Source organism: Martes martes (assembly GCF_963455335.1).
Source record: "Martes martes genome assembly, chromosome: 11".
Taxonomy (NCBI): domain Eukaryota; kingdom Metazoa; phylum Chordata; class Mammalia; order Carnivora; family Mustelidae; genus Martes; species Martes martes.
In genome coordinates this window covers 23,420,510-23,435,103 of record NC_137899.1, presented here as the reverse complement: position 1 = coordinate 23,435,103, position 14,594 = coordinate 23,420,510, and the positions used below count along the sequence as shown (strand labels likewise).

The following is a 14,594-nucleotide window of genomic DNA, read 5'->3' as shown; positions in this document are numbered from 1 at the left end:
TAGACTTGAGTTCAAATGTTCCACAATTCTTTTTTTTTTTTTTTAACATTTATTTATTTGACAGAGAGAGAGAGAGACAGCGAGAAAGGGAACACAATCAGAGGGAGTAGGAGAGGGAGAAGGAGGCTTCCCGCCAAGCAGGGAGCCCGATGCGGGGCTGGATCCCAGGACCATGGGATCATGACCCAAGCCGAAGGCAGTCACTTAACAACTGAGCCACCCAGGTGCCCCTGTTCCATACTCTTACTATGTTTTGTTTTGTTTTTTTAAAGAATTTTAAATAGAAAACTAAGTTTTAAAATCACAGAGTGTGCATCATACATTTGCTGTACTAACATTAGATTATAAAACTGGGTGCAGTGTCAATTTAATTGCCAGCTTTAGAGAGACCAGATACATGGTAAATGATCAGTATTCATAAGACCTTAAAAGATAAAATTAGGACTGGCAATTATAATTCTAAGATGCCATAAAAGGTAAGATACAACTCTACTTCCAGAGTTCCGAAAATGTAAAAAATCTGTATCTGGAGATCAATGAAATATGATATTGTTATTAGCCATTAAGAAATACTTACTGAGGGCCTTCTATTGTCCATAGTTTTAGCACTGGGAACTATTAGGTATATAAAAATACTATACATAGTCTCTGACCTTGGGGGATTTAAAGTGCAGTTAAGGGGCGCCTGGCTGTCTCAGTCAGTTAGGTATCCAACTCTTGATTTCAGTGCAAGTCACGATCTCAGGAGCATGAGATGGAGCCTGCTTAGGATTCTCTCTCTCCCTCTCCCTCTGCTCCTCCTCCTTTCCCTCTTAAGAAAAAAAGAAAAAAAATGACAGCTTTAATTTTGGGGATTAGCCCGAAAAGAGAGAATCATGGCATATTTACGTTCGAATGCTATAGATTCTGTGTTATTTTATTTTTGTTTAATACTCAAAGTTACTGTTGAACATTAACACACTCCTTCAGGTACTGCTGGGCACATACTAATTACAGATACTAACTCTCATACAGAGTTCTACTGAACACATCATAAATACTGGAGAAAGAAACAAAGGCAAGAAATTGCAGGGGCGCCTGGGTGGCTCAGTTGGTTAAGCGGCTGCCTTCGGCTCAGGTCATGATCCCAGCGTCCTGGGATGGAGTCCCACATCGGGCTCCTTGCTCAGCAGGGAGCCTGCTTCTCCCTCTGCCTCTGTCTGCCATTCTGCTTGTGCTCACTCTCGCTCCTCTCTCTCTCTCTGACAAATAAATAAATAAAATCTTAAAAAAAAAAAAAAGAAATTGCAAGACTTGGGTCAGAAAATTTCAAATAAATTGCTTTAGTGTTCCTGGACTCTCTCACAAACTAATTAGGGAAAGAGGTCAACAAAAGCATCCTGCCCACATGGGAAGCAGCTCTTCTATGTAACATTCAAGACAGTCATGGCTTACAATAAGGAAGAATTCACTGCTTATTAAGAATGCTAAGGGACGCCTCGGTGGCTCAGCGAGTTAAGCATCTGCCTTCGGCTCAGGTCATGATCTCAGGGTCCTGAGATCAAGCCCTCTTGGGGCTCCCTGTTCAGCAGGAGTCTGCTTCTCATCCCCCTTACCTCTCGTGCTCTCTCTCAAACAGATAAATAAAGTCTTTTTCTTTTCAAGAAATGCTAAAAAGTGCAAACTGCATCATCAAAATTTTATTGGGAAATATGTGTGAGGGCATATGAACTTCTTTGCAGTTGGTAAATATTATTTCTGACCAAACAGCATTTTTCTAAGAAAACATTGCTTGGGTTAAGACTTAAAAAACCTAAGTTATGGGGTGACTGGGTGGATCGGTTGGTTAAGTGTCTGACTCTTAATTTTGGCTCAGGTCATCATCTCACCGTCCTGAGACTGAGAATAATGTTGTTGGGATCTGTGCTCAGCGGGGTGTCTGCTTCTCTCCTTCTCCCTCTGCCTCTGCCCCTCCCTCCGCTCAGGTGCACATGCACTCTCTCTCTCTCTAAAAAAAATGAATAAATCTTTAAAAAAAATACCTAAGTTATTTCTCAGGAGAACTCTGGGAACAGTGAGGCCCAAAGCCAACAAATATCATTTTAAACAGATTCAATTCAAAATTATATCTACTTGGAATTAGGCAGTTGTATGCTGCTGATACAGATTTACTTTATGTTCTAGTTTTCAAAAAAGTAATTCTTGTCTTAAATGAAGAAGTAACACAGGGCAAGGATTTAAATTACCTTTCCAGGGCCAACACGAATAAGATAGAGCATGCCAAAAGTGAGAATCAGAGATCACTATTAAACTTAAGGAAAAGACAACACTGAACATCATTTAATTCAAGGGTCATCTTCTGTGATATCTATGTATGAGGTGTTGTACCAACTGTGGGGAGAATCACAAAGACATAAAAACATATCCCTGTCCAATCTGATCTAATAGCAAAGGCAAGACATTAACTCGAGTAAGTATACAGTAAAATATAATCAGCATTACAACAGAGTTACAAGCAAAATGCAATTGTACACATCACTTCTGTTGTTGATATCTTGGAAAGCTTTATAGAAGAGTTGGCATTTTCTTATTATTTTTTTAAAGATTTTATTTATTTGCCAAAGAGAGAGAGCACGCACAAGCAGGCAGAGGCGAAGAGAGAAGCAGGCTTCCCGCCGAGCAAGGTGCCCGATGTGGGACTTGACCCCAGAACCCTGGGATCATGACTTGAGCTGAAGACAGTGGCTTAACCGACTGAGCCACCCAGGCATCCCAAGAGTTGGCATTTTAAACAGGCCTTAAAAAATGGGTAGGACTTTAATAACTGGAGTTGAGGGGGAAAAGCATTTTGGGCTAAGGGGAAGGCATGGAAAAAGAGAAAGTCATGGAATGTTTAAGGAGTTGTGGGATGTCCTGCAATTTGTGCCCGATCAGGATGAGCACAGAGGAGATAAAACAGAAGATGATACACATCAGGAATGGGAAGACTCTTCAAACCCAAGCCAAAAGGCTTGTCCTCAGAAAGGAGGTTTAAGGGATCCAGGTTTCGAGTAATCAAGGTTATGCCTTAGGAAGACTAGCTAGATGACAATGTCCAGGATGGACTGGAGGAGAAACAGGCTGGAGGAGAAGAGATCACTTAGGAAGCTACCATAATCATCCTAGCAAAAGGTACTGAAATAAAAGGTTCAAGTATGAAAACTTTATGAAGAAGAAATGATAGGATTAAATGTCAATCAGCTGGATAGGATTAATCCGATGTTTGCAGCTTGGGTAACCCAGAGGATAGGCAGAAAGTCTATAATCGGTGATGTGGGAGCCATAGGAGCCCTTGACCCTGAACTGTATGGTAATAAAGGGGAAGGACGGGTAGTAGTACATTTTAGAGTATGTAGGCTTTATGGGATGTTGTTGACTGAGCAGAAGGTTCAGAACAGAAAACCATTCAAGATGGCTTCCAGCCCTCTTTTGCCCGACTGCCCACAGAACAACTGTTTCAGAACTGCCCTTGGCCTTATTCCTTTGGCCTCCTCCTCCGTGAAATAAATATCGAGTGAGTGTGTACCGAGTGCCAGGGACTGTTCTAGACAGTTGGGGCAAATCAGTTAACAAAACAGAAAAAAAAAAAAAATTCTTGCTTTCAAGGAACTTGCATTTCAGTTGGAGGGGACAGACAATAAAAATTACAGATAATTAAATAAACAAAGTATATTATGTTAAAAGTAAAAAATGGGATTACAAAGAGAGAAGACTAAGAAGTATGAGGAGTAGAGATTCTGGGGCAGGGGTAGGGGTAAAGATTACATTGAGAGATGGGGCAAGTCACAGCCTTTGCTTCCCAGCCCAGTGTTATTATCAAAGGGCACTGCTGGGACATCATTTACCACATTCCCCAGCTTCCTCTTAATGAAAGCACATGAGAGGGTCATTAAGTTTCCACAGACTCCCTGACTTCTCACCACCATCCCTCACCTAACTGATCACATTCCTCTCTCGGCATTAATGGCCAGAGAGCCGAAAGCCAAATTTGTGATTTTCTTCCAAAACACAGATGGAGCCTCCTGGCATTTTTTGTATTTGTTTTCATTTTACTTTCCGAACATTCCTTTTCCTACTGCGTTGATTTCATCACATACTTTTACTCCTATTGTGTATTTTTGTCGGTTAAAATCCAATTTAAGTCTCCTGAAGCATAAAGAAATATGCAAAACTAAACTGCTCAAGTTATTTGTTTTTTATGATCTGAATCTCTTTTTGACAGCAAAATTAGTGGCTTTAATTAAGGTCAAACCTGTTAATACATTTAAATGCATAGCCTGTATGTCATCCAGTGAGAGGTCTATCTGCCTTCCCTACTGGTCAGACAGTTTGGATACTTACATGAAATTCACACAGCCGGTGCCAGCAGGTGGAGCGATCCAGACGAAGCTGAGGTTGGTTGTGGGCAGATGACTCACATGTGAGGCCACCACGCTGCACATAAACTGGTTACCAAACTGTTGGTCAGACATGATCCCTGAGAGACAGAAAGGAAGAGAAGCTGTCATAAAAACAACAAAACAAGCTCTTTCTTATCATGGTATGAACAATATTTTCTGGACATTTTTCTTGTGTGCTAAGATTCATCATGTTGTTTGGCTGCTCTGTAAGTTATGCAATTTTCCATGTCCTGTTGTTAGAAGGATTTTAATAACTTAAAACATTTTTGTTACGGGGTAATCTACTAGTTTCATTGCTCTCGTAGTTGCTTGGCTTTGATTTTGTTGATTGTTCTCTGTCCGTCAACAAAGACCACCAGGGCCATACCTACTGTATAACAAGGTTGGACTTAGTGGAAGTGTTTACAGCAAACAAAACTAAATTTTATTGGGAACTGGGAAGTATCTCAGTAAGAGGACGTTAGCAAAGGCTTGTTAAACTCTTTGGGCTTAAGGTAGGTCATTTTAGACAGTAGGGGGATCAAGTTGTCCTGGGAATTTCCTGATTTTAGTATTGAAATTCCTGCATCCTGGGACCACCTAATCTTGCTGGGGAGGTTATAGAGGTATGTGGTTTTGCTTCTGGATTTGGTGCTATCAGAAAGTGGGGGCAATTTTATCACGGAGTGCCTTACTAATCTATATATGGGAGACATGAAGATTGACACAGCCTAAAGTTGTGATTGATAAAATTCAAGTCAGCATGGAGAGGGGGATGGTCATTTTTGTGATTTGCACCATGTTCTTGCTTTTGTTTGTGTGCAGGTTTGATTACAAAGTGGTCTTGGTTTTGGCTCAAGCCATCAGTTTAAGGTGGCCTTGTCTGATGTTGATTGTCTGGTGTCTGATCTGTAAAACCGTTTACATTCCACGTGAGAATACCACAGCCCAGCTGTGAGGGCCAGGTCAGCTCCCAGCTGAGCTATCTGGAGATGCTTTTTTTTTTTTTTTTTAAGAAGATGATTCTCTTAGTTGACATCTGATATAAAATATTTATTTTTTATTTTTTAAGTTAACATATAATGTATTATTAGGCCCAGGGGTACAGGTCTGTGAATTGCCAGGTTTACACACTTCATAGCACTCACCATAGCACACACCCTCCCCAAAGTCCATAACCCCACCACCCTGATATAAAGTATTAAGAAAATAAACAACTAAATTTTTTAAAAATAGGCAAAAGACCTGAATAGACACCTCATCAAAAATATACAGAAGACAAGTAAGTATATGAAAAGATGTTCAACATCATAGGTCATCAGAGCATTGCAAATTAAAACAACAATGAAATGCCACTTCCCAACCATTATGGCCATAGTACAAAACAATGACGACACCAAATGCTGGTGAGGATGCGAAACAAAAAGAACTCTTGTTCATTGCTGGTGAGAATACAAAATGGTACAGCCACTTTGGAAGACAATTTGGCATTTTCTTATAGAAATAAACATACACTTACTGTACGATCCAGCAATCATGCTCCACAGTATTTACCCAAATAAATTATAAAGATTTCTGTCCGCATGAAAACCTGCACATAGATGTTTATAGGAATCTGATTCATACTTGTCAGATTGGAAGCAACCAAGCTATCCTTCAATAAGTGAACGGAATGGAACTGTGGACACTCCAAACAATGGGGTATCTATTCAGAGCCAAAAGGCCATGAGCTACGAAACCATGACAAGACATGGATAAATAAATGCATTTTACTAAATGAAAGAAGCCAATGTGGAAAGACTACATACTGTATGATTCCAGCTCTACGACATTCTGGAAAAGGCAAAACTGTGGAGACAGTAAAAACATCCCCAGTTGCCAGGGGTTAGGAGGGAGGCAAGGATGAAAAGGCAGAACATAAAGGATTTTTAGGGCAGTGAAACGATTCCATTTAATACTACAATAGTGGACACATGTCACTATATATTTGCTAAAACACAAAGAATGCACAACATTAAGAGTGAATCCTAATGTGAACTAGGGACTCCGAGCGATAATGATGCGTCAGTGTAGGTTAATCTGTTGTAACAAATGTATCAGTGTAGTTCAGGAAGCCGACAGCAGTGGGGTTGTGGGGGGAAGGGGAACATATGGGAATTGTCTATACTTTCCATTCAGTTTTGCTGTGACCTAAAATGCTCTAAGACCAAATTTTATTAATAGTAATATTAATAAAAGTATTGACAGGAATGAGCAATTAAACAAAAAATTCACTTCCAGGCTTCTTGAACTTAGGCAAATGACTTACTCTGAAACCCAGTTTTCTTGTCTATAAAATGGAAATACCACGTCCTCTTCACCCCAAAGTTATTGTGAGAATGAAATGATCCAATACATTGAGTAGAGTCCCCACCAGGTTTGCACACGTGCCCTTTCTACACGTCATCATAACAGTTCATACATGCTTCATCATAGCACTTGACCTATAAGGGGGTAGGTCTTTAACTGCTATATTCCAAGCAAATATCATAATGTCTTACACATCACAGATAGTCAAGAAATGTTTTTTTCTGAATCAATACAAGAATGACTTAACTAAAAACATTAAAAGAAACAGAAAAGATATCACATATGTTACATTACCTAGTGAAACAGAATCTTCTAGAATAAAGGAATAGGTCATACTGGACAAAGAAAGAGAAAAACAGGTCTGTATTTTGACATAACCTAATGGTGCCTTTTTTCTCATGCAAGTTTTTATTTTTTTAAGCTACAACTTGAGACAAAATTCATCAAGCCAGAGAAACCACAAGGTTAGGGAGGATAAAAGACTCCCCTGGGAAATCATAGAGTGCTGTAGGAGACTCAAAAGCCATGACTCAGGAATTGCCACTCCACTCTGTTTGGGCATAAAGCAGAAATCCTGCATGTGTGTGGGAAATGACACATCTGACCAAAAAGAATACAAGTATTCCAGCCACAATCGTGTGGGAAGGGAAATGAATCAAACAAACAAGGCTTCAGGGTTTTACAGCCTTGGTAACAGAATTCACATTCAAGTAGCCCCCTATTCCTCAGAACCCCTCCTAGAAAGTGAGTCAATGTCTAGGCTGCATATTACTTCACAACATTTTATAAAATAGCTATATTGTTATAATTATGACACACCCCACTCTGGGTAAGTTTGCCACAGAACAACATTCTTGCCATCCAGCTGTCTGGCACAGTAGTTCCCCCAACAAGGTTGCACAATGGCATCATCTGAAGAGATGGGATAACTACTGGTTCCTAGAGATTCTGAGTTAACTGGGTGGGGATAAAGCCTGGATACTGGGCATTTCAGAAGCTCACCAAGCAATTTCAATGTGTACTCAAGAACATGCAAAAAATGTGTCTTAGTAAGATGTTGTCCAGGCGTCAGGGCTTAGAATAATACCGATAGGGTACCAATAGAACAGTTCAAAAGTATCCAGCAGTGTCTTACACAAGGGCCCTAATAGTAATGCAAAATATTCAGTCCTTTACCCACTATTCCTAGAACCACCCAAACATGTATTTTGAGGGCCATATTACATACCTTCAAATACTAGGAGTGTGCAGTGGTCTTTGCTTTTTTAACAAAAAGCCCTAGCCTACTACTTTCACATTTTCTTTTTGTTTTTAATTGAAGTATAATTACCATACAGTGTTATATTAGTTTCAGGTGTATAATGATCCGATAATCCAATACATTACTCCATGCTGATCACAAGGGTACTTTTAATACCCTTTATCTATTTCACTCATTCCTCCACTCACCTCCCTCTGGCAACCACCAATTTGTCCTCTGTATTTAAGAATCTGGTTTTTCCCTCTGTTTGTTTGTTTTGCATCTTAAATTCCATATATTATAGAACCATGTGGTAATTGTCTTTGTCAGACTTACTTCAGTTAGCATTATAACCTCTAAGTCCATTCATGTTGTTGCAAGATGCAAGATCTCATTGTTTTTTTTGCAGCTAACATTCTATCACATATATACAATATACGATAATACATCTTTTTATGCATTCATCTATGGATGGACGTTCGAGTTGCTTCCATATCTTGGTTACCACATTTTAACTGGCATTTTCTTTGAAAATATCTAAAAGTTGGTTAGAGCTGCAACTATTAGCAATCTGTTCATCTTAATATCGACCAACAGGAAATAACAGTATTTACAGAATACCTAGTTTGGCTCAAACATTCTGTTAGGCCCTGTGGAGGTGCACAGAAGAAACACAGGCCATGGTCCCTATCCCGAAATGACTTGAGCTGGAAAGAGAAAACGATATTCTAAATAAAATACCCGGAAAATAAGTAGGGCTAAATGAAGTTGTGTTTGTGAAGAGTTATGAAATAGGAGAAAAGTGACTAATAGAAACAATTACAATAATGGTTATGATAATACTTAATTGAACACTTACTATGGCTTAGTGCTATTGTAAGCATTTCATGAATATTAACTTATTTGAGGCTCTTAAGAACCCCGTGAGGTAGGAGCTGTTAGTTTCTCCATTTTACCTGTGAGGACCCTGAGACAATGCAGATAAAAGAATGTGTTCCTGGTCATAGAGAAAGTGGAGAGTGTAGTGTGGGTTCAGACCAGTGCCCTTGCAATCCAGTCAGAAATGGCACTATTGAAGAGGGAGGCTGGAGCGGAGTCTTGAAAGAAAAGCCACAATTTCCCATGTTTGTTTTTATTTACATGAGGCAGCAGGGTATAATCAAGAGACTGTCCCCTCACTCTGCCACACATGGCTGAATGACCTTGTCAGGGTACCCCCTCTCAAGCTTCGGTTCTGACATCTGTAAACTGCTGGTCCGTGATCACTAAGACCCCCTTCAGTTCCATAGCTCTCTGAGTATAAAATGAATGAATAGAAGAAAATATGGAAGGACATCTGACAAATGCAGACATAATAAGCAGAGGTGCAAATATAAAATGAGTATGAAGAGAAGGAGGGCAGTCAGACTCAGCTTCTAGAGTTCTATGAAACAACAATTTACTGCCTCAGCCACAGTAATCTTAATGGCTTGTGTCATGAAAGACATATACCATCTAATTAACATAGATGATTTGGGAACCTATTCTTGGGACAACTGAAATTTGAATTTGATAATGAATTTAAGTTTACGATGGTGCTTTCCCTGCTGCATGCTGGATAATAGGACATATATTGAGTTTTTAATATTACTAGGAAAAGGGAAAATCAGACCCGCAATAGAACTTAATTACACGTATCTCAGGGATATATAAACTTATTAAATGTATATGTGTGTGCCACAGTAATAATAAAAATTTTATTTCCTTGCTGTGTGTACATGTAAACTCTTGTGCAAAAAACTGTTCATGTGGAACTTCTTCCTCAGAGAAAAAAGCTGTACTTTTCCAAGTACATTATGGACTCTGAGAGACAATAAGCACTTCAAGAAGTATGGCTCTCCTGATCTAACTTTGGGCAAAGAAAGTAAAGTATAATTTCAAACTCTGAAGTTCTACAAATTGATAACTTGTCTAGCAAGATCTTAAAGCATCCATGTTATAAACACATCTTCCTTTTGAGTATTGTGTATATATACTTGAAAAATAGAATATTCACAATCTAGCCATACTTTCTATATTAGAAAGAGTCAGTACAACTCTTTGACATAGTATGGGTGTTTTAAATTCATCAAGGCATTCGAACCACTGGATATCTAGTGTAAAAATATCTCGTATTTGTCTTCTTAATGATCACTGTGGTTAAAGGATATAAATCTATGCCGGAGTTTCCTTTATCCACATTATACTTCTGCAAGATGAGGCTCACAGTGTCTTTAATTGTTCTAAAGTTGCTTCCATGATTCCTTTCAAGACAGTGATACACATTTCTTTGCCTTCTGGGATGTAATTTTCCTTGACAAGTCTTCAGTTATTTTAAGTTTGTGACTAAACCTTGTATGAACTCTATTTTCCCACAGGAATAGTTTTCTAAGCTTTTAAGGTGCACACCTTGGATCTTCAGAACTGTAACTAAAAGTTCTATCATTTCCTCCATCTCTACAACAAAATGCACATAATCTCATAAAAATGTAGGCCGTGCACTTCTAAGAAGCACACTGAAGACTGTATTACTCAAAATAACCAACGTAGTGGGAAAGTTACACATTCGTGTCGGGTTTATTCCATATTTTGTAGATTAAAGATGTGGATAACTCAAATCTGTTTAGTGTGTGATTTGCCATGGTTAGTGTGAAAGTGGGTAGAAACTTGCCCTGGTTTAAACTGGTTTCTTTTTCACAGATTTCGAGCACTACGATATTTGTGGATGAGATTCTGCCAAGGAAACAGCAAGTACCTTAGTATTACAATTTTTTGTTCATGAAAAATGAAGCCTGCATATATAAAAATGATGGAAAGTTAAAAGAAATATTTTACCATTTCAAACACTTTCAGAAAGTACAGTAGAATGTTGTGTCAAGAAGTTATAGTAATCTATTAACTTATGTCTACATGAAGAGTGGAAGATAAGACAAATATTTAAGGTGATTTCTAATTCATTGAATTTTTATCATTTGCTCTTTCCTTAAAAGGGGTATCTAAAGGCTTCAATCAGTTAATAAAATAAAATAAAAAAAAAACAGACCCTTCTGCAAATCTGGTTTGGAAAGTTAGTGTTATATTGTAAGTGAATAGGGAAAATGAATTATGGAGTTCCTCTCAGTCATTTTTAAAATCTTTTCATTTGATTTGAATACGAGTACCTGTTTACTTACAGAATTTGACTTGTCTATTATTTGTCTTCTTCACTAAGTCAATATACTCAAACATTTCAACAAAGGTAACAAGATTTTACAGGCTGAAAAGTCATCACAGAACTTTCTGAAAACATCCTTATTGCAGCTTATCTGTGAAGCACCAGCCTGATGAAAATGGATATGAAAAGAACAGCTCTCGAGTCGTGCTACTAGATAATGAATAGTTCATACGCACACGCTCACCTATATACACACTGGGTATTGTTTCATTTTTAAAACATTGATTTAAAGGCATTTGGCTTCAGGTGTAAGTCTAGACGCAAAAAAGCACGAAAACCTTTTAAAACCATTCTGAAACTGAATGTCTATGGGCATAAGTTAGAAAACATATGAAGATTCATGCTATTTCCACCCCCTCTTGTCAGTTACACAAAAAGATGTTCTTTGAAGTCAATCTGATTCTTTCCTCACTCACTGCCGTTACAAAGATGAGAATTACTGCTGTTGCCCTCCCTCTCTTGTCCTCTTCCAGCCTTGCCATTTGCTGAATGCCTTCTCCACGCTCAGTGTTTTAGCTCTATTATTGCCTTACTAGTACTGGAGGGACAATCGTCAGGAAGGGTTAAAGCACAGACCCCGGAGCCAGTCTGCCTGGGCTCAGATCCTTGCTCCACTACCGAGGAGCTATGGAACCTTGGGCAGTTACTCAAAAACTCTGCTTCTCAGTTTCCTCTCCAGGAAAATGGAGATGGTAGTAATAGGGTGGTCACAAAGACTGAATGAGTACACAGCACAGAGTTAGCACTATATGTGTTGAATATTATCATTCCCATTTTGGAGACCAAGGAGAATTATCCAGAACTAGTGATTTTAAGTGACTTGCAAGGATAACAGAGCTAGGGAATGACACTTGAACACATCTTCTATCTTACACTGTGCCCTGGCTTCTTCTCTACCTGTATCCTCACATGAAAGTACCTCAATTCCAGGACAGACCCCTGTCCTGATCCAAAGGAAATCCTGTCCAAACCGAATGATGGAGAGCAAACCATCTGAGAGTAAGCAAGAAGAGGACCCCTTTCTCCAGGTACAATCTTAGGTGCTCCTACTCCATCCCTCCCACCCCATCCAAACCCCTTAATTTCTCATCAGAGCATTATTGGATACTCTTTGTCCTCTTGGTAGGCACATCTCTGAATGAGATATGGATGTGAGTGAGACATCTTTAGGTCAACAGCGCCCCCCTAAAGGTCAAAGCCATTCAGTTATCCTTAGGTCTATGAGGCCACTGAGTTTGACAGAGCAGCAACTTTTCCAAAGAGCTAAAGTGCAAAAGTTTGCACTAACTGAAGTTCTCTGATCCACTGGTTCAAAGTATACCTCCACTGCCCCCCTCCTAACACTGCATACCACCTCCCCTCTCCCATTAACCTCTGCTGCTGGCAGGGAATCACCACATACTGTCTGCCCCCAGACTTTGCAAACTGACCGCACCACACTAACTACCTGTGCAGAACTCTATTTTGCCTCCCTACCTGCTGCCTGCTTCTTTGACTTGCCCTGGTGTATGCTGGATTCACGGTACAACTTCCAGGCCAGAAGTCAGATTTTACATATTTGCAGGAAAGAAAAAACCAAAGGGGAAGACGCTTCAGAGATATAAAGCCAAGCCCATGTAGGAGGCTGAAAAGAGCCTCGGAGGCAAGGCTTTCTTAACAAAACAAAACATCCTGCATAAATGAAACTCGATACCATTGGAATAGCAATTCTCCATTTCATCTCCCCACCCCCCGCCCCAGGCAACCAGCATTCTAGTCTCTGCTTTCATGAGTTTGACTATGATACCCATAGTCAATATGGTTTGACTAGTCAATACCCATACCATACCCATGATACCCATACCATGGGTATCTACCCATAAGTGTTATTGCTGGATCATATGTTATTTCTATTTTATATAAAATATAAAATTTCTATTTTATATAAAATATGATATCACTGAGGCTCTGGGTATACTACTGATACTCTCAGTTGTAAGCCACAGAATACAATCTAGCTAATTAAAGGAATGTTGAGTGAGATGAGGCAGCTTCTCTGGGAGATACACAGAAATAAACCTGGATGCCGCCCAGCAAGGAGTTAAGTCCACAGGACCGGGCCAACATAAAACAATAGCTGACACTGCCCATTCCTTAACATCAACCATATATGGACTAAAATAACAGAACATTTACCTCAGCTATTCCAAAAAATATATAAGAACTTTCCATGACTGTAGTTGATGGAATATGGATGTCCCATGCTCTGTCCCCAGCTCATACTGTACTCTTCTGTATCCAAGTCTCATGAGGGTTGTTCTAGATAGTAGGAGGAAACTAAGTTACATGCCTTCACCCCTACAAAGGAAGTGTGGGAATTCTATTTTGGAATGGTGGTACTTACAATATGGGAAATTTATAAAAGTGTTGGATAATCATAGATGGCCTATGTCTACTACAGAAAGCAAGTTCAAACTCTACGAAGTTCTGATTTTTCTTTTTTGATACCAAAATAGTTAAAATAACTGATAGCTTTAAACAACCATGATTTTTAGGACTATGTCCGTGAACGTATACATTGGGTTCCTTATCCCTTACCTTGAGTGAGCATTCTGTCACAGGAAAGATATTGCTTATAGCACTGAATCTATTTGATACAACAGAGCAAAGGCTCCCCATACCCTTCCTGGAAGCCTAACAGATTTCCCAAGAAGTCACATCAGAACAGTTAATGTGCCTCTGCTTTCCGACTCTGGATGGCATAAATCTGCAACAAATGGCAGCCATCCTCTTAACAATCAGAGTTCCTGCTAAAGAAGGAACATCAGTGAGTTAGCATAATTTTATTAGCTCAGTTAAAGAACACCATCTATCTAGTTTTGGAGTTTTTACTGGCCTTTCCCCCAACCTATCAACCAATTAGAAAGTCCTTCTGATGTCACCTCAAAATTTTCTCAACTCTGCCCCCTCTTACCTAATCTTCCTACTGTGGCCTTCTTTCAGGCTTTCGTAATCTCTTTTTTGACCAGTACCAACAACTCCCTCATTGGTCTCTTTGAGTTCAGTTTTGCTTCTTCAGGCTAACTCTCAGTCTCTTTGTAAAATGCAAATCTCATTTTATCATTCCACTGATTTAAATCCTTCAACGGCAATCCATACTTATAGAAGGAGGCCTAAATTCCTCAAGGTAACATTCTGTCCCCGCTATCTATTTCTCTGGACTCATTTATCATGACTCTTACTCAAACTTCACTTCATCAAGACAAAATTGTATAAAGCTGTATGCACACACCTCTAGTTTTGCTCTTGTTCTCTCTGCCTAGACTAGGAGTCAGCAAACTATTGGCCCATGGTTCAAATCTGGGCCATGGTCTGTGTTTGTATTACCACTGAGCTA

General features: G+C 39.3%; 1 protein-coding gene across 1 annotated transcript in view; it reads right to left on the bottom strand.

The window, feature by feature from the left end:
- The window catches only part of RELN (reelin), a gene marked incomplete at its 5' end in the record, with an annotated part of 495,436 nt that overhangs the window by 354,151 nt on the left and 126,691 nt on the right, over window positions 1-14,594 (bottom strand). The window contains one exon of the mRNA XM_080818970.1: window positions 4,360-4,495. Coding sequence (XP_080675096.1) covers window positions 4,360-4,495 — 136 coding nt within the window. The remainder of the gene's footprint in view (window positions 1-4,359; window positions 4,496-14,594) is intronic.